At 52.6% G+C, this 19,852-nt stretch overlaps 1 protein-coding gene across 6 annotated transcripts in view; it reads left to right on the top strand.

The window, feature by feature from the left end:
* GFRA2 (GDNF family receptor alpha 2) overlaps positions 1–6,188 on the top strand; it is a 96,168-nt gene extending 89,980 nt beyond the window's left edge. For 5 of the 6 annotated variants that reach the window (XM_032635655.1, XM_032635654.1, XM_032635653.1 and 2 more), the window contains 2 exons: positions 3,886–3,939; positions 4,844–6,188. In XM_032635655.1, coding sequence (XP_032491546.1) covers positions 3,886–3,939; positions 4,844–4,966 — 177 coding nt within the window. In that variant the 3' untranslated portion in view covers positions 4,967–6,188. The remainder of the gene's footprint in view (positions 1–3,885; positions 3,940–4,843) is intronic. The other variant, XR_004350457.1, reaches the window with a different exon arrangement.
* The last annotated feature ends 13,664 nt before the right edge of the window (positions 6,189–19,852 follow it).

Genomic DNA, 19,852 nt, shown 5'->3' with positions numbered 1-19,852 from the left:
CGAGGTGTGTTACTGGGGGTGGGCGTGTTCAGGACGGAGGTCCCCAAGGGCACTGAGATTTGGGGATGGGGCCGGGGACAGAAGCAGGGGACACAGGAGAGGGCCTGCCAGCCCCGGCCAGGGATTTTCCCATAGAGACAACACTGGACTTTGTCCCTGGCACCTGGACATGCCAGACCCAGTTTCGGGAGTGTGGACAGAGGTGGCAAGGAAGAGGAGGAAGACGATAATTTCCTTCTAACTTCCTGAGCAAAGGGCCCCTCTGAGAGAAATTTCTAGAAGGATGAACCTTGTCTTTGCTGCCATCCTCGCTTCCTGCCACCGAGATAATCGGGTGAGATAGGCATCAAGGGTGGTCTTGGGGAGGGGTGTGACCTCAGAGGACAGCTGCACCGTGGGGGGCTTGGGGAAGATAGAGCCTCTTCCCCCTCCCATTTGCTGAACTGGGGCAGAGGTGACCTTGTGGGTGTTTATTTCTCTCATCTGGGTGTGAGCAGGGCTGTGACTCATTCATCTTCGGAACCCCCTGCAGGGGAATGGTGTGGGAGGGAGTTAATGGTGAAGGAGATGGTGAATTTGAGCCTAAGGCTTGGGCATTAGGTAGTGGAACCTCTTTCTCTATGCACTTCCCCCATCTGCCACTTTCAGAAAAGGTTGGCTGACTGGCAAACACCCACACTGTTCTGTGTGCCCAGGACTGGGGGAGAGGTCTTGGGCTTGCTGTCGGGGGAGATTACTACAGCCTTCACCCCTTCGCTGTCTGTTCTGTGTTTTCTGGAAGTCAGGTGGAGGGGTCCACTGGGGCCCAGACTTCTCCCTGGCTTTGCTTGCTGAGCTGTCAGGGTAGAGCTAGGATAGCCCCAGGCTACCAGCTGACCTGAGTCTCACCCTGCAGCCCCAGTCCTGGGAGTTTACTGGATGCAAACGCTGCTTCGCTCTGCATCATGCTTGGGGATTAAGGGGCGTTTATACTTGTCCAGAGCTTTAGTCTCATGTATCTCACGGTGCATCAGTGAGGTTCGCTTGACAATCGCTATTTTATAGATGAGGAAACCGAGGTGCCAGTAGATGAAGGGATTTGCCGGGGGTCAGTGGCTGAACCAAGACTGGAGCCCTGGGCTCTGGCCTCTGGGGTCCTTCCTTGGATCAAGGGGCTGTTCCACGGGGATGAGCACCAAGGCTTAGGACCCTGCAGTCTAAAAAGGAAAGGCTGGGATGGGTCTCTGAGGACAAAAATCTGTAAGCTGGGTGTTGTAGCACTTGAAGGAAGTACTTGAGGACAGTGAGAGGAAGCCCAGTGTGTCACCTGGCCACTCAGCACGTGGTCAGTGTGTGGCAGGTCAGCCCTGGAGCCTGCCAGATGGAAAGGCCATTGGTTCAGAAGCGCTTGGGCAAGTGCTGTGGATGATGGATCCAAGGTGGGTCGCTGAAGGGGCATGGGGAGGGGTCCTGTCCTGATCTTCATGGAGCCCAGTCCTTTTCCCCCACCAGGTCCCTGTGGCCTGTCAGAGACCACACAGTGGGTCGGATTCCTTTGGCCCTGGTCCTGAGAGGTGGCATCCCTCTCTCGCGATAATATGGGTCAGAGGATGGGATGAGGGGTCCTCTCCTGTTCCTTCTCCTCCCCCGATGATCCCTTCCTCCCCCTTTTCCTTACCTGGTGCTCCTGTCTCCTTGGGTGCTGTCTTTCCCTTTTTCTCTACTTCATCCCTCCTCTCATTTCCTCTTACTCCTATCCCTTTCCTCCTTCTCCTCTTCCTCTTGCTTCCTATCTAATATTTGCCAACACCCCGTCCTGTGTCTTCCCTCTTCAGAGGAGACTTTCAAGTCCCAGGCGGCTCCAGAGCTGAGCGTTCAGATCCCACGTCCTCCCCCCACGGCTCCTCTCTGTGTGGTTGACCAGGCTAAGTTGTGTCCAGGTCTGTGTCCAGGACCCGGGGTTCCCTGAGAGCTGGCATCCTGTCACAGAAGTTCAGGCCAAGAGGTCATCTAGTTTAGCTATTTTCTCAACTTTATTTATTCTTAAGCCACAGACTTTTTTTTTTTTTTGGTGGTACGCAGGCCTCTCACTGTTGTGGCCTCTCCCGTTGCGGAGCACAGGCTCCGGACGCGCGGGCTCAGCGGCCATGGCTCACGGGCCCAGCCACTCCGCAGCATGTGGGATCTTCCCGGACTGGGGCACAACCCCATGTCCCCTGCATCGGCAGGCGGACTCTCAACCACTGCGCCACCAGGGAAGCCCGCCACAGACTATTTTTAAAAATAATTCTGTATATCACTCCAACATATAAAACAAGTCAAAATGGAGCTTCTTGGTTGAGGTAGTGGGGAGGACCAGGGTCCCCAGCTCTCTGCCTGTGATTCCACACAGCCTCCTGTTTAGTGAGCACTGTGGGAGGGGGCGCCAGAGAGAAGACAGGGACCCTGGAGGGGGCAGAGACACGGCTGCTGTACCTGCAACAGTTAGAGCTGGAAAGGCTGCCAGGAAATATAGGTGCTGGGCTGAGTGGCACAGACCCTGACAGGCTACAGGATGTCATAGGTGGGGACCTAGCTGGGGCTGGGAGTTGCTCAGGGAGGTGACCGAGTGAGGATGGTGGGGGGCAGTCAGGTGTAAGCTAATGGTGACAGCGCAGTCTCTGAGGTGGGGTGGGCAGGCTCCATCAGACAGTGACCTCCCACAGCCCTATCTGGAGCTGCACTTGGTCCTGGGCAGTGGAATCCAGTCCTTGGGTCCACAAGGGCCTCCGAGCACACACCCTTCTGCAGGGATGCAGGTTGGTGGCTTGGCTGGGCTAGATCTTGGCACCCAGAGTCACTGGTGCTGAGGTCTCATACAGGATCCTCCTTGGTTGAGTCCCTGATCCTGTCTCGGCTGCACTCATTGTCCCCATGATCACATTTCTACCTTAGGTAGTGACTCTGCTCTTGGCTGGGGCCTCTATGTGACAGCTGGGGCCTTGTTTAGCTGACCAGATGCCCTGGGTGGTAGATTGCCTGTGATGTTCAAGGCATCATTAATACCCCTGGCCAAGAGCAGTGGTTTAGGCATAATTTCTTGGGCTTCCCAGTTGCTTCTGGTGGCCAGAGCCACTTGAGGCCAGTTTAGAAACATCACATCTCCCGGCTGGTTCCCATGGATCACTATTATGATGAAGACAGCAAAGGGCTGCTTATCACACATACCCTCTGGTCCTCATCCAGGTGGTTGTGCCAGGGGTGGAAAACCCTGGAGTCATCACCAAGCCAGCTTTCCTTCCTCATTCCTCACCTGGACCACAGAGCTCCCAGGTGCCACACAACTGTTTAGGATGGAACAGCCAACACCTGGCACCATGGCCAGATGTCTGCCTAACCTGCCCCAGTGGCAGACATCACTAATCAATCACAGCTCTCTTCCCCATGAGCCCAATGAGGACTCATGATTTTTCTGGAGCTGGCACTGGGATGCTAGTTGTGATCTGTGGCATTCATTCATTCATTCACAGACATGTTAATGAATGATGGTTAACAAACATGGTTAACAAACAGTAACTGAGTATAACATTTATTGAACTGCTGTTATATGAGGAGAGAAAACATGGTCCCTGCCTCATCAAGAGGAGCTCTGAGTATGGTAGACAGACCCGGGAGTGGCTTATTACTCTATTAGGCTGTAAGTTGGAGAGCAGAATTAGAACTCCCTTCCTCAAGAGCCCTAACCACTGAGACTCTCAGAGAAGGGCAAAGGTCTCTGTGCTGCTAGCGCTCTTTGCGTGTACTCTGTGATGTCAAGGGTGGACGGCAGGGCCACGGAATGTGTCGTCTCATCTGAGTCACGGGACAAAGCCCGGCCAGAGACCCAGCCCCGGTGATCCATCCTTACTAGCGCCTTCTCTCCCACAGGAGCAGGGGCTGAAGGCCAATAACTCCAAAGAGTTAAGCATGTGCTTCACAGAGGTGAGTGAGGGCCTGAGTGGGGGTGAGTGCCGGGGGCTGGGCCAGAGTGGGTTGTTTTCCAGGAGTGCCTTGGACTTGAAGCTCCCAGATTCCATTGCATGGACTGGGCTGGCTGAGCTTCTGGCCCACCTGGACCTGGGTAGGTGCTCACTCTGTTGGGGGTGAGGGTGGGTGGGTGTAGATGTTGCAGCCAGGGCCCTTACTGGTCTCTTGGGTGAGATGCGAGAGGCTGCTCTGAGCAGAGGTCCTGGCAAGCCTTCCCGACTCTTTAAGACAGGTGTTCCCAGCAGCCTGCTCTGTGCTGGTTCCGTGACATTGAGGAGGTGGAATGATGGCACAGGACGTGGGCCCTTCCTTGAAGGAGCCCCAGCACAGGAGTAGATCTGTGACTATGTATATGTATAGCATATATATAACTTAGAGGAGAAGTAAAATTAGTGAAAGAGTCTGCAGAAGGAGAGAGAGTTCAGACAGGGGTGTGCAGTGCAGGCTCCGTGGAGGAGGGATTCCAACAGACTTAGGAACCCGGAGAACGGAGCTTCTCTCTTCACCCCTTGCCTCCCCTCCCTTCCTCTCTCCAGCAGCAGGTCCTGTGGACCCCGGGACTTTCTTCCTTTATTTTTGTACCATCCCCGTCCTCGCTGGTCTGCATCAGCCAGGCAGGGAGAGCAGCCTGTTGCCCTGGGGGCTGCTGCCTTGTTCCCCGAGTAGTCAGCTGAGGCATAGCCCAGCTCCATGGAAGCCTGGCTCTGCGAAGAGGGTCCCCTGGGTGACCAGGAGGGCAGGGGCCTTAGTGCTCCACTTCCAGAGTCTTTTATTCTTTTTTTTTTTTTTGCCTGATCCCAGCCCTACTGACTTGTTTGTCCTTCTCTTTGCTTCTGTTCCCGCTTCTGCCTGGCCACAGCTCACGACCAGTATCATCCCAGGGAATAAAAGGGTGGTCAAACCTAACTCAGGCCCCCGCAGAGCCAGACCATCGGCTGCCTTGACCGCTGTCTCCTTCCTGATGCTGAAGCTGGCCTTGTAGGCTCTGGGAGATTTCCGAAAGCTACACGGACGAGAACACCCGCCTGGCAAAATGGAAACACACACAGACACACACACACCTTGCAAAAAAAAAAAAAAATCTTTTCCCACCTTGTCTCTGAACCTGTCTCCTCCCAGGTTTCTTCTCTGGAGAAGTTTTTCTAAACCAAACAGACAAGCAGGCGGGCAGCCTAAGAGCTGGCCCAGAGGTCCCCTGGCAGGCGAAGCCCAGTGCTGAGGAGGGCACAAGGGTCTAGAGATGCCCTTCACTTTCTCCTGGTGTTTTCCTCTCTGGACCCTGCTGACATGAGAGAACAGGATGACATCCCCACCGCCTAAGGGACGTGGGCTGGGGCAGGATGGCTGCCACTCTTCTCAAGCTCCCCATTCTGGGGACCTGCCGGGGGCTGGCGGGGGACGGCGGGCAGCAGAGCAGCGAGGGGTCCAGCCGGGTACCTTCGGCACCTCCAGTTGGCTTCAAGGAGGGAGGTTATTTCGCCTCCCTTCTCTGAGGGCTGGATCTGACCTGTGGAGGGGTGTGGTGCTGAGCTCCCTTGACCTCCACTGTAGCACAGGTTGGGAGGCTGGGCAGTTCCAGGGGGCTTGGGAGCCCAGCCTGCCTGGGATATCCCGTTGGGGGTTGGGAGCAAAACTTGGATACCACCTCAAGGCTGATTCTTCCTGCTTGGTGGCGGGAGTTTTGAAATCAAAGAGAAATGATTTTTTGTCCACTCCCTTGGTTTCTCTTGGGTCCATTTGGTGGTTCTCCCTTGGGAGGGAGGGGCTGGCGCTGAGAGGGGCAGAGAAGACCACCGGGGCCCGTCTACCTGCACCACACTCTGGTCTCTGCGGCTCTCTCCAACTCTTTTCTCTCTGCCTCGCTCTTCTCTTTCCTCATTTCCCAGACGTATGCACACTGTATGTACATTACACGGCTCCTTTCTCAACATATATGTATATACACATCCGTATACATATATCGTGTGGTTCCCCCTCCTTTCCTTTTTTTGAAGGAACGAAACTAATGAAATAATACCCTAACAGATGATCGAAAATGTATTACTGTAAAGTTTATTTTTTTTAATAATGTTGTCTATGACGGGAAACGAAGGAGTTTGGCTCCCTGTGTCCCCGCCCCAGTCGGGTTGACTGGGCAGTGGAAGAGGGTTCCTGATCTATATCACGCTTAGCAGAGGCTCCAATAAACGTACTAGGAAGCAGTCTGCCCTTCTGCCTCACTCTGGGTGTGCCTTTGCCCCTATTTTGTTCTTGGCCCAGTGCCAACCTCGTGGCTGCTTCCCCGGGGGCTCCTGGTGGGCCTTGGAAGGGCATGTGTGTCCGCGTGGGCACACGTGTGTCTGTCGTGTGTCCTCGGTGTGGGTGATAGAACTCTGTTAGGAGACAGTGGGGCTGAGGTCCCAGCTGTGCTGAGCCTGCGGGCTGTTCACCTGTCATCGCCTCCCTCCCTTCCCAATCAGCACCGATGGATGCCCGTTGGTCCCAAACTGGAAGAGAATGAAAGTAGCCGTGGGGATGGGGGTGTGGAGACAACCTGACGTCACATCTTGCAGATGTTTTTGTTAGAAGGCTGCCTGGGTGGCCCTGTGAGGAGGCACAGTTTGTCTTATGTAGGGTGGGTGGTATCTTCCTGCTGGGACTCCGGTTTTTTTTTTAAGGTATGTGATTGTGAAGGCAGAGACCTGGCCTCTTGGGTCGCAGCAGAGAAGGAAGACAATTGTAGTCCATCCTTTTTCTCTTTTTCTCCGTTTGCCACCCAGGCTGTGCCCGGACATTGGGCCTGCCATATTCTCTTGGAGAGACTCTCCTTCAGAGAATACTAGGGGAATGCCTGCTGGCCGAGTGTGTGTGTGTGTGCGCGCACGCGTGCTGGCGGGTGTGGGCTCGTGTGTGTTCAGGGCATGTGTGAGTACGTGCACAGCAGCAGGGAGGAGGGAAGACTGCCAGGAGAAGGGATGTTCCTTGTGTCAGCATGACCTTCAGGGCTGCACATGATCCCATCCTGTCACCCCTGGGAGATGAGATGCTTCTCTCTCCCAATCCTGGGTCCCCCCAGTGGCTCTTGTTCCTGGCTGCACACGCACTAGGAACATTGATCCCTGGTGGTGATCAGGTTGGTGTGCTATGTTCCAGCCTCTGATGGAGGGACAGTGAGACAGCCTGCCCTCTTCCCCAGCCACCAATGGCCTTACGTGGGTAGAGCAAGGTAGAGCAGCTGTGGCGGTCAGCTGGCAATCCATGTTCTTTGCAAAGAGCAACGACTGATTCACTTAGAAGGCTTTGGGAGAAGTTGGCTTATAGAGTCAGTGGGAGATGGGAGGACCAAGGGAGGCTCGGGCAGGAACCAAAGGACATTTGAAGGGACAGAAGGAACAATCTACAGGGTCAGCGTGCCACTGTCTCTGTGATGAACGACAACCAACCATTGTCATCCAGCTGGCTCAGCTGGGGCCTTGTGCCTACCTCCTGCCCCACTTGGGTGGGAGAGGAGGCTGTATGTCACATCTGGCATCCCTAATGGAGATAAGCCCTTGGCTTGCATCATGGGGGAGAGAAAATTCCCCCAAAGGAAATGGAGGTGCCATTATGAAGGAGGAATAGAGGCTGGGCAGCTTTACTCTGCCTTAAAACATCTCCCCACCCAGGTATCACATAGCTGAAATTTTACCATTAAATATTCATTCCTTTGGTTGAGATGATTTCTGTTCTCCATGATCCTCTCAATATACGTAAATAAAACTGGGAAGAATAAAGTTTCACTATCTTAATGCTAATTGTTTAATGGCTTGAATGAATCTTAGTAACATTTAGGCATTTGAGCCTACACTTTGAAGTTAGGCTGGGGGGACAGATAAGTGGAGAGAAGCAGGAAAGGAATTGAGACAAGATTGGTAGGGGCTACCGGAGATCTGAAATTACTTTCGCGTTCTTTCGGGAAGAGTCGTCCACATGAAGTATAGGCCCACTGTGCCTTTACTGTAGAGTCAGCAGTCTGTAAAATGAGCTTTTTCTTTTTGCCACCAGCCCCATGGGGACTGCTGATCTGGGATATGCATCTGTCTGCAAGGCTGTCTTATCCTGTTTTCTAAGCTCTAGTATATTGTCAAGACTGAAACCCTGTGGGGATACTTCTGCCCTCCCTGGAGAAGCTTCCAGCCTGGGGCAATTGTGGTTCTGCCCAGAACCCAGACATCAGCTTCCTGCCTGGCTCTTGCCCTACCACCCTCCTCTCAATGAAGCTGGGACCACTCGACTGGGCTAAAGGCCTAGAAGAGACCCCCAGCGGCAGTGGGGGATCCAAAGAGGCTGGTTCAGGAGCTCAGAGGACTTGGCATCCAGCGGGCCGCTCCCTGGCCCTGGGTGGCCCTGGTGTGTGGGCCGCACGGCTGGTTCCCTGCCTTGTTCTGAGATAAGACACAGAGTTGTTATCTCAGTTCCCTGCACCCCAGGCCCTGTTTGGCAACACAGGTTTCCCAGGACTGCCCAACGCTGTTCTCATGAGTCCTTCCAAGGATTTCATCCCCAGGCCCCAGCTGGGCCCTGCCGTGGCAGCTCCAGGGCGGGAAAGAGGGTACATTTGGGGGTGAGGCAGACCTGGCGTTGAATTCCGAATCTGCTGATCACCAGCTGGGTGACCGTGTCCAATCTGAGCCTCAGCTTCTCATCTGTGAAAAGGGGCCGGCAGCCCTGCCTCATGAGAACGGTGTTGGGATTAAATGGGATACCCTGCCAAGTGCCTGGCACTCAGCTACGCCCCTCCCTTCGCCCAGTGGCCACATGACGCTGGGCCTCTGTAGATTCTTAGCTCCTGCCTGGCCGGCCAGGGTTCCTCCTCCTGGCAGCGGGAGGAGCTGTGCTGGGGTCTGCCCTTGGAGCTTCCCCCTCCTTTCTCCTCCTCTCTGTGTCCTGAGATGTTTTCACGGATTCCCTGTGGCAGAAACAAGACATGATCAGGCCCCTGGACTCTGCTCTTGGAAGTATTGCCAAGTGGAGTTAAGAGGGCGGCGGGGGGAGGTGAGGGAAAAAAGGAAACTTCCTCCCGTATGTAAAGCAGAGTTGATGTGATCTGCAAGTCACTGAGGACAGTGGCTACAGAATATCCAAATGTCACACTCCCTGGAGTCCGCTGTCTGAGTGGCCACCCCTTCTCCACTCGGGAAGGCAGAAGGTGTGCCTTTGCCGTGGGTGCGCCAGCTCAAAACTGAGACCAGGACGCATTGACTGGCCATGGGAGCTGGGGCAGGCAGGCTGGCGTGGCATCCCTGGTGGGGCCCAAGGCAAGACCAGAGCAGCTTCACCCCCAGGGGTTTTGAGACTCCCTGCAGGGAGGGAGCCCCAGGTCCGCAACCCAAGCTTTTGGGAATGAGTTCTGAGTCATCTTGATGCTTTGTGAGCAGAACCGCCTCCCCTGTGACTTCCCTATAGAAAAAAAGGCTGGCAATGAGGCGGGAGTCTGAGGACATATTCAAGTCCATATTCTCTCCTCCTGAAGTCTGGGGTATACCTGGAGAGGCTGTCAGGGGACCTGGGCTCAAACTCTGGGTTGGCCACCCATCAGCTAGCGACCCTAGCTAAGTCACTGAACTTCCCTGAGCCTCAGAAATGTTGCTCTAGATTGGGGATTGGCAAACATTTTTTTTCAAGGGCCAGGTAATAAATACGATAGGCTTCGTGGGCCATGGCGTCTTGGTTGCAACTACCAACTTGGCCACTGTAGCTCGAAAACAGAGGCAATACGTAAGTGATGGGACCTGGCTGTGTTCCAATAAAACTGGATTTACAAAAACAGACCCAGGCTGGAGTTGACCCCCCTGTTCTAGATGATCTCTGAGACCAAGCTCTCAATCCCAGGCTCTCTGACCATAGGGCTTTGGTGGCAGGAAGTGATGACGGGTGGTGGGGCTGAAATCATCCACAGGTCGGAGGAAGAGAGAGGGCAGGTTGCCATTGCGACAGGGAGGTAAAGGCAGATGCTGGTGGAAGAGGACGCTGGGAGGAGAAGCCCCACATTGGGCAGGGGCTGTGAGGGAGAATCCAGGTAGCCTGTGGGCCATACAAACATAGGTGTGGTCTGGAGCACGAGGGCTGCACGGGTGATTTTGAAGCTGTCCTCGGTACAGGGGCATCGAGCCGGGAGGGCATGTGAGGTTACAATTCAGCTGCTCTCAACTCATCCATCCGTGTATCCACCTGAGCCCTAAGGAGGGGGTGCCATTCGCTGGTCTGCAGGAGGGCATCAGAAGGACCTGTGGTCCAGGGCAAGGGAAGCTGCCGCTCCAGGGGTGTGAGGGGAGAAGTTCACACGTGAATGCAGAGAAGGTCCAGCAGGGCAGTGGGGCTCTGAGAGCCCCCGCGTGGCTGTTGGCAAGTCACTTAACCTGGCCGGCCCCCACTTTCCTCGTCTACAAAGGGAAGGGTCAGAGATGCTGCTCTCCAAGGTTCCCGTCCACAGTAGGATTCTGTGATTCTATGACTGCCGGCTATTTCTGAACTCACCAGCCTGGCACAGAATAACTTGGAAGGAGGCGGAATTCATCTCTCTTTCAATAAACACCACCACCCTGCTTGGCTGTTCCAATTTTTCACCAATCGTCTTATGCAGAACTGCAGGCTGCTGCCTTGGGTCTCATTCTGGGTATGGCGGACGGTAGTGCCGCTCATGCTTTGCCCCATTTCCTCTTTTCAGACAACAGTGTTTCCTGAAAAGTTCATACCCATCGGCCACATGGAGCACCCACCGAGCCGGCCCTGGCCTCCCTCCCTGGGTAGGGTGCTCTCTAGTCACCACTTTGACCTGGATCCTGCTGGGCAGTCAGAGGTCACAGAGCCTCCTCCACTGGGACCAGCCAGGCAGAAGTGACTAATTCTCATCTAACGTCCCCGTAGGAGGAGTTTGCATAGTTACCACCGTGAGCATGATTCAGGGTGCTGAAGCTCTTGCAGCCAGAAGAGAGGCTTCCAGGAGAACCTCCCCCTTGATTTTTCCTGAGCCGGGTGGACTGACCTCTCTCCTCTCCTCCCCCGCCCACCCACACGCGGGAACTTGACAATTTAAAATACAGGCCGCGGCTCTCACTCTTCTCCATTTCAAAACGAGAGTCCGGCCTGGTTGGCCAAACAAATCCTTGTGGGATAACACCACTGGCCCAGTCCATCCTTCACTTTTATCCTCAGTGGAAGATGAAATGCCTTTTTTTTCAGGGGCCCCAGTAACCTGAAATCACTCTTAATTCTCACTGTGTTAGAAAGCTGGGTGAGCGTGAGGCCACAGTGACATGAAGGATGAAAAGGCCTGCCTCCCAGAAGTATAGTTATACCATTTCTACCTGGGGGGCTGCTGAAATCACCTTCTCTCCCAAATGGAGGAGACTTGACTTTTTTGATGATTGGAAATGGTCCAGAGATGCTGTCATCCCAGGGGATGGTGATGACCCCTCACTAGCCCCTCAAACTCACCCAAACCCATGCATCTCTCTGTCCAGCCCAGGGCAGCTGTGGAAGGACAGGCCTAGAAAAATCCTGGGCAATCTGGGGAGCAGCTACGATTGCTGGGTCCCTCCCTGCTGCGAGTGGAGGTGGGGCTGAGCTAGCGCTGGGGACCGCATTCCTCTTTGGGCGTCGGCTAGCGGGACTTCCTCCACTCCACCCCATCACCTGCCCCGAGTCTGCGGGGGGAAAGGGACCCCACTCAGAGAGCAGGGTGGGACTTTCTTCCCCACGCATCAGGGAGACAGCTCAGCCTGGCCCCGTCCTGGGCATCTCCATGTGGACTCAGGAATCCACAACCTCAGCATAAAATTTGATACGCTCAGGACAGTGGGAGGACTGGGGTTGCCAGCTCCATCTGAATAACTGTAACTGATCACGTGACTGATTCCGGTGGGAGATGGGTGCTCCCGGGGACCCGCTCAGGTTCTGTTCATCATCTGCATGACCTCTGACTTCTATCCCTGGGGGCTGTTCTCCCAGAGAATTTGCCATCCCCACCCCCCACCCACGCATCCTCTTTGTCAGGCCGGGGCTGTGGCCTCAGACACCTTCCCTTACTGTTGAAGCGACTCCAGAGCCTCCTTGGCAGGTGGGCTCTGAGACCACAGGTGTGGGCTCTGGGTACGGCCCTGGCTCTGCCCCGAGGTTAGCTGACTCCCCATGGCTGTGCCCTGTTAGGAATTCAGCTTGGTGCACACTTGGAATCATTCTCTTCCAGGAAGTCTGTCTTTCATCCTCTTCCTTTTGAGCCTTCTTCTGCCTGGCTGGCTTTCTCCCTCGTCACCTTCTGGTGCAGGCATTTTTGTTCAGCATTTGCAGACCCTGGAGAAGTGCGGCTTTCTCCCTCCAAGTCTTCTGCTTCAGGTCAGGCTGCTCTTCCTCTCAGAGGCTGGATCCAACTGGGCAGCATCTCGGGGGACCATCCACCCAAAGTCCCTGAACTGGTCTCCCTGTCGCCATCATTGCATCTGCATCTCCCCATTGTCTGGTCCAGCCCCTTTGTAGGGTACTCTCCCTTTCGCAGGGAGTGGAGTTGAGAGCAGAAACTATGAGGTTGACATCAGTATGTTAGGCAACCTCCTCTGCTCCTGTGGTTTGTTCAAGTTTGTTCACTTTCCCAAAGCTTGTCACATGTATCACCTTCAGATCCACTATACCATACATACACATATATGTTCATATGTGTGCAGAGTGTGTGTTGGGTATTTATTATCTACTTCCTTCTACTACAATGTAAACTCCAAGAGGGCAGGATCTCCATCTTTTGTGTTTTCAGCACCATGTCCTTAGCACCTACTACAGTGCCTGGCAGAGAGGAACTTCAGCAAGTGTTTGTTGATTGACTGAAAGAAAGTAGATATGGAATTTCAGTGGGTCCTAGGAGAGTGTGCAGGTGGAACACTGAGAAAAAATGAGGAACAGAAATCTGGAATTAGTATATTGAAGCAGAAGCCCAGAGAGTGCTAGCCTGGGACAACTTTTCCCTTGCTGAAGCAAGTCCAGAGACTATATAGTATCCTAGGCCACACAGTGTGTCCTCAGCAACAAGGCTGAGGCTAGAAATCCAGACTCTATTTCCTAGTACGATCCTCCTTTGGTTTCTTCTCTTAGGTGGTTACATACATACCCTGAAATCTCATTTAAAAGAATTAATTTGCTCAGCAAACTCTGTTCTGTTGTGTAGAATAGAGAGAATTTTGGTTCAGCCATCAAAGCACCGTGGATCTCAGCCTGGTCGGAATTGCGGAGGATGTTGAAGGGAACCCTGTGGGGAGAGTTTCTTGGTAGCGGAGAGAGACTCGGACATCTGTTTAAACAAGTTCAGCTGAGTTCCTCTGCGGGAGGCTTATCTCATAATGAAGCCGACTGTCATCTGGATTTCTGTATCCTGTCCCTTTAAATAACCTCATGTCCTGGTTTCCCCAGCCTCAACCTCCTGGGGGGAAAAAAAAATGACATTCCAATGCAGAAAAGCCAGGCTTCTACAAGTCTCTTTCTGAATTTGCACCAAGAGTGCATGCTTGCTCTGCACTGTGGCCAGATGTCTTGGTAAATCAGCTGGGAAGTTAGTAAGGAAAAATCAACCCAGGGCACGTGCCTGAGAGTGGAAGTGTTAAGGAGGAGGCTGGTTAGAGAGGGAGGAAAGGGGAGTGGGGTGGGGGGGGGATTGTTATTTACTAAGTGGGAACTACTGATACGGAAAGGGGAAACCCAGTCTTGCTTGTTCAGGTGTGTGATTGAGAAAGGCTATTAGCCGAGGGACAGGGAGCTTGTTGAAAATCACCAAGCCATTATAACTGAGACCGACAGCTGCCTCTCGAAATGGGGAGGAAACATACAATCTCAGGAGAACCGTAAAATGGGAAGATTCCAATGTGCTCTGGTGGACAAACACAACTTCATGAGAAGTCCATTTGGGTGAGGGCCTCTATAGGATAATCATCCCCCTGGCCAATGGTGATAGAGAGTGAGGAACATTGGTCAGCGTCCAGGGCTGGGGTCAGAGGCCAAAGTTCCTCCACCTCCCTCTGGTCAGGGGTCACAAAGATGCTAACTTTTTTTTTTTAACAACTTTATTGGAGTATAATTGCTTTACAAGGGTGTGTTAGTTTCTGCTTTATAACAAAGTGAATCAGCTATACATATATCCCCATATCTCCTCCCTCTTGCGTATCCCTCCCATCCCCCCATCCCACCCCTCTAGGTGGACACAAAGCACCGAGCTGATCTCCCTGTGCTATGGGGCTGCTTCCCACTAGCTATCTATTTTACATTTGGTAGTGTATATATGTCCATGCCACTCTCTTACTTCGTCCCAGCTAATCCTTCCCCCTCCCCGTGTCCTCAAGTCCTTTCTCTACGTCTGTGTCTTTATTCCTGTCCTGCCCCTAGGTTCTTCAGAACCATTTTTTTTTTTTTTTTAGATTCCATATATATGTGTTAAGATGCTGACTTTTGAAGACAAAGGAAAAGGGAGGGACCAGGAATGGCCAGCCCTGGGTCTTAAGTTTTCTAAATTTGCTGACGATCTTGTACTTAAAAGGATGCTTAGTGGAGCACAGTGGATCAGCTCTGTCGGTTTCATGACTGCGGGGTCACACATGTTTTCTCTTTCTGATGCTCTCGTTCTGCAGTGAGGGCCCCTGGGATATGTGTACACAAGTGGGTATATATGTATATGCGCACATGTAGAAGTTGCTTGTTGGCAGAACACAGAGGGTGGGTGGAATATTTTCCTCTTATACAGTTCTCTGAACCAAACCCTGAGTTCCTTCGTGGGAAGCTGACTGACTAGCAAATCACAGGAAGTGGACAGAGAAATGACCCGACTGTATGAACGCTGCCTCTTTGGCCTGGCCCTCCATCCACGCAGCTCCCTGTGGTCTCAGGTGACCACGGGGACCACGATTTGTCCTAGCGGTGGCTGGCAGGAAGCCCGCTCAGCCGGTGGGTCCTGCTGTCTGTCTGCCTGCCTTCCCGCCCAGTGCCATTTCCCTCCATGGCCCCCACGAAGGTATTCTGCCTGCGATAATTTGCAACTAGTGAGGAATTTAGCTAAGTCCCTCATTTGCCTTTTAAAAATGTCATTAGCTATTTCCACATGAATTCAGAGAGAAGTCAGAGGAAGTGTGCATGGGAAGAGAGAAGCATCCACAGAGCAGGCTGGTGGAAGGATTTCCCCTTTCACTTTTCTTGGCTTCCTTGCGCTGGGTGGATATTGTCTCCTAATAAAAGATGGATGGGATTTTGGGACACTGCATTCCTTTGGATAGAGTCCTGGATGTATTCTTTCTTTGGAGAATTCTGTGTCTGGCCCTCAGAGCTGTAAGAAGTGGCCATGCCTTTGAGATGGAGGGCAGGCAAAGGGCAGAGGGGTCCTAAAAAGTTCCTCACCACTGAGAAGTAGCAGTTAGTGGGGGCTCTAGCCTGGCTGATCTGCCAGGATGAGCCAGGCTGGGAGGAAAAAGTATAAGGGAGTCAGGCAAGCGGTCCTCCTCCTGGTCTAGGTCACTTGCATCTGTCGGCCCCAGTTTCCTCTTCCATCAGGTGAGTGGTTTGGACCAGGTGTCAGGCAATCTAGAATGAACGGAGTGGGTAAGAGCTGTGGGTGGCCAACTTGAGAAGATGGGCTGTCTCAACCCGGCCCAGCTCAATTTCCAGGCCTTCAACAGTAAGCTCCAGCGTTGTGACCTTGGGAAGCCACTTTGAAGAGTTGGAGATATTGGACGAAATGCCTAGTGCAGGGGCTGGTACGTAGCAGGCTCTTAAAAAACAGGTTCCCTTCTCCTTTCCTGGTTTTCTCACTGCCTACTCCTACATTCTTCTGCTCAATTGCAGCACCAAGTTTGGGAACTGGAAAGCCACATGGGGCACTGCATTCGTTTGATTCCCTGTTTAACTCTGTGCAGCAGGTGACGTTCCAGCATCCTACTCTCGGCTCTCTTGGGAGATTGCTGTAAGTCACGGCCACTTGATGGAGGTTTGCACTGTCTGCAGACCCATTCTGGAAGACACTGCCCATTATAGGCCATGTGCCTGAAATATGGATACATGTGACCTTAGACTTGAGTACAGGGAAATAAAGGCTTCCTTGATGTTAGACTACTGTGGAACGGATTGTAGTTCCCCTTTCTGCTTTGGTTGCCAGAAAACTCAACTAAATTGTGTGCTTAGGAGCTCTAATGTCTGAAATACTTGGACTAGCCAACCTTTCTTACACATTCTTCTAGGAAAACTTCTCTGACTCCCCAAGTCTGGGAAAGAGGCTGACTTCAGTGTTCCTGGTGTTCGTGCTTTCCTTCTACAGAACATTATCAGGCTGACTGTCTCATTTCCTTTCTCTCAACACGCGCACACACACACACACACACACACACACACACACACACACACACACACATTCATCACCTTTAAGTTCCTTGAGGTCAGAGAGTGTGTCCTTCAGCTCAGTATACCCTGCACAGGATCCGGATCTGGACCTTACAAGATACTCAATAAATGCTCATAGAATGGAGAGATGAATGAACGAACACATGATTAAATAGAACATTTTAGTTCAAATGTCAGATACAATCATCTTCTCTTTCTATTCTCTGGGGTTTGATCTTTTACAATTATTGCACACCTTTATTACAAACACAACTTTAAAACTTTTTGGAGTTACATAGGGTGAGGGGTATAAATCAATGAACAAATAAACAATGACATTCCTCTTCCACAAAGCCTTCTTTGCCAACCCCAGCCGGCAAGTGCCTTGTGCTCAGGACCATAGATTTTGGAGAGAAGCAGGAAGTGCATTTTCTGGCTCTGTCCCTTAACAGCTGTGTGAACTTGGGCAAGTTGCTTTGCATCTAACCTTCTGTTGTCTGATTCATAAAAATGGAGGTCATAGAATTTCCATCGTGGGGTTGTGGAAGATGCAACAAGACCACATAAGTAAAGTGTGTAACAGAGTACTTGGCCCGATGGAAGCGCTCAGCAAATTTTTATGAGTGCAGAAAAGTCTCCGGTACTGTGAATAATGTGCCCCATGTGTCCTGTGTTCTAACTTGACTTTTAGCCCCTGGAGCCAGGTGCTTTGCCTGATGCTCCTCTTGGGTCATCTTGACCACCTGGCTCGGGACTGGGCTCACTGGCTCTGCAAATCCCCAAATAAACTTCTGACACCATTAGAAAAAGTGTCCAGGCAAATACTGGTCTGGTTCCATGTGTCTTTAGCACAGAGATCTGGGAGGGGCCTTTGAGGCCAGATGGTCTGACTTTCATTTTGCAGTGTGAGAAATTGGGGTCTAGGCAAGTGCTGGGTGGCCAGGCTGGCTGGCACCCTGGGCTTCTGACATCAGGCAAGGACACCTTCCCCGTCACCATGTTGCTCCACCTGGCCTGGGGTTATGGGCCCTCTGAGCATGGGGCTTTGGGGCGCTGTCTTGAAGCTGCAGTAGTTACCCGAGGTGCAGGCATGTAGCTTTGTGTTTCCAAAGTGCTATTTCACAGCTGTGATCTTGTTTCATCGTCTCAGGACTGTGAAGTAGGCTGGCAGTGGTTTTCATCTGGATTCTCTGAGAGAAGCTTGATGGCCAGAGAGGTTAAGTGATGGGGTGGGGATCTCTCAGCCCATGAGCAACTGGGCTGGGATAGGAGCTGTAGCCTGGGAGCCTGGGTCACTGTTCTTTGCACTGTGCCTGGTGGAAATGCGCCAGAGGCTGTGTTGAGCAGTTGGCACTGTCCCTGAAGTTTGCTCTGAAGAATGTCAGAGCCTGAATCCCAACCAATCCAGACTGTGGAAGCTGAGGGGGCCTGGCCTTTTAGTGAGGCCTCTTTTGCTCGTGGCTTACATGGGCTGATGGCATCAGGAGCAGACCGGGGTTAACTCTGAAGGTCTTGATTCGTCTCTGGGCTGGGTTCAAAGTCAAACACTCAGACAGCGTTGCCAAAGACAGCATGAATAATGCGGTAGGGTGGGGATGGGGGCTCGTGTGCACAGTTAAGCCTCTGAAGTTTGCCCTGAGGCTGTATCATGTCAACGCACGCATCCATTCAGGGCGGCCACCTGTACACATGCACGGATTGGCATTTAGCAAATTTCCAAATGCGAATTGCAGTATAAAATTAAATTCACATTTAAGGGCCTTTAAAGCATAGCCTATTCATTCAGCAGCTTTTTATGAAGCTCTCACCGATTTATAATCTGTGCGGGAACTCACTCCACATGGCTGAGAGCTGGGGGTTAACCCTTAGCTGGAAGAAACACATCTCCTGGACTCAGACAAAGGAAGCCAGGGGTGGTGACTAAGTCAAGGAGGCGGGTGGGACCTTGTAGGGGGGGGCGGTCTGCCTGCCACCCTCCCCTCCGCCCTGATGACCCACATCTTCCCCTAGTCCTCTGCAAATCCCTGAGGGCCTGGAGCCTGAGACGCAGGAAAAATGTATTCATTCTACGCCATTTATCCAGAGCCAGCTATGTGCTGACCACGGGGAGCCCAAGGAGGACCTGCCTTAAAAAGTGCCCGATGGGCCAGCCAGCAGTACGGGCGTCCCCTTTCTGTGTGCGGGTGCCTGGTGCCCATAAACTCCTGTCCCCTGTCCTCTCCCCACACCTTCCCAGGAAGTGAAGAAAGACTTGTTACCCCTTCTCCCCCACCCACCCCGGGTAGATCCCCAGGCCTTCGGTTCGGCAGGGTGTCCTCCAAAGGTTTTCAATTAAGTCTGTTCTCGGGAGGAAAGTCCTTTCCGAATACTTGGGCCAGGCAAGCCACTTTCTCTGCAGTCTCCTTCTGGAGAATGACTCGGGCCTTAGAGGATGTTTCTTCTGCTTCTGCTGGGGAGCATTTGTGCTAATTATTTGCTATCTCAGTTACATAACCACGCCTTTGTCAGCGGTTTTCCAATGGGACTGTATGTAAAGTTGGGATTTGCTGTTCAGCAAGCATTTCTGTTGAATGCTCCGGAAGGCCCACGGAGCTATAATTGTGCTTCCGCCCTGCTGGGTCCCGTGTGTCACCGGGACGCCAACCCAGCCTTTGTGGTGAGCTCAGGAGCTCTCTGTCACTGTGGCAGCCTCTCCGAAGGACACTCAACCTGGGAAACTCTGAGTCCATCTGCGTTGGCGGGGCCGAGCACACCGACTCTGGCCTCAGCTGCAGCAGGAACATTTATTGGAAGAGCTGGAAAGAGCTCTCCTACAGGAAATGCGACCCCGAGCCCGGCCCTGGATCCTCTTGTTTAATACTAAACTCAAGCTTCAAACCTTGTTTACTAAAATCTCATTAACGGCAATGATAGTGGCTAATTTTAGTTATGCTCCTTTCAGGCTTTTTCCATGGGTTATCTTCCTTAATCCTAATAACAATCCTATGAGAAGGTGTTATTATTTGCTCCATTTTACAGGCATGGAAACTGAGGTTAACAGAGGTTTAATACCTTGCCCAAGGTCACTTAGTTGTGGTAGGTGGTGGTGGTGGAGGCTTGGGATCTGAACCCGGGGCCTCCTGCTTATTGCTTTGTTAGCTTGTCCATTTTCACAAACAGATATTGTTTGTTTTCTATGTGTCCAGCATTGAAATGTGAAGGAAGTCCTCACCCTGGTGAAGCTCAGGGTCTAATGGGGAGGACTTCTTGGAAGCATACCACTGAGCGTAGCAAGTAGAGGATGTGCAGAGCACACAGCACTCCCAGGAGGGTGGCAGAGCATTAATGACTGTTGGTGTACAGGAAAGGGTCAGGGTGGCCTCATGGAGGTGACGGGTTGCTTGAGCTGAGTCTGGAAGAATGGACAAGAGATGCTAGGCAGCCAAGGGGAAAAGGGTAACCCAGGAGAAAAAACAGCGTGTGCAGAGGCACAGAGAGATGAGATCCATTGCTGCCTCTGAGCATTTTGCGT

Source organism: Phocoena sinus, chromosome 6, assembly GCF_008692025.1.
Source record: "Phocoena sinus isolate mPhoSin1 chromosome 6, mPhoSin1.pri, whole genome shotgun sequence".
In the NCBI taxonomy this organism is placed as follows: Eukaryota; Metazoa; Chordata; class Mammalia; order Artiodactyla; family Phocoenidae; genus Phocoena; species Phocoena sinus.
Note: the sequence above shows the minus strand (reverse complement) of the source record. Positions and strands in the feature narration are given on the sequence as shown.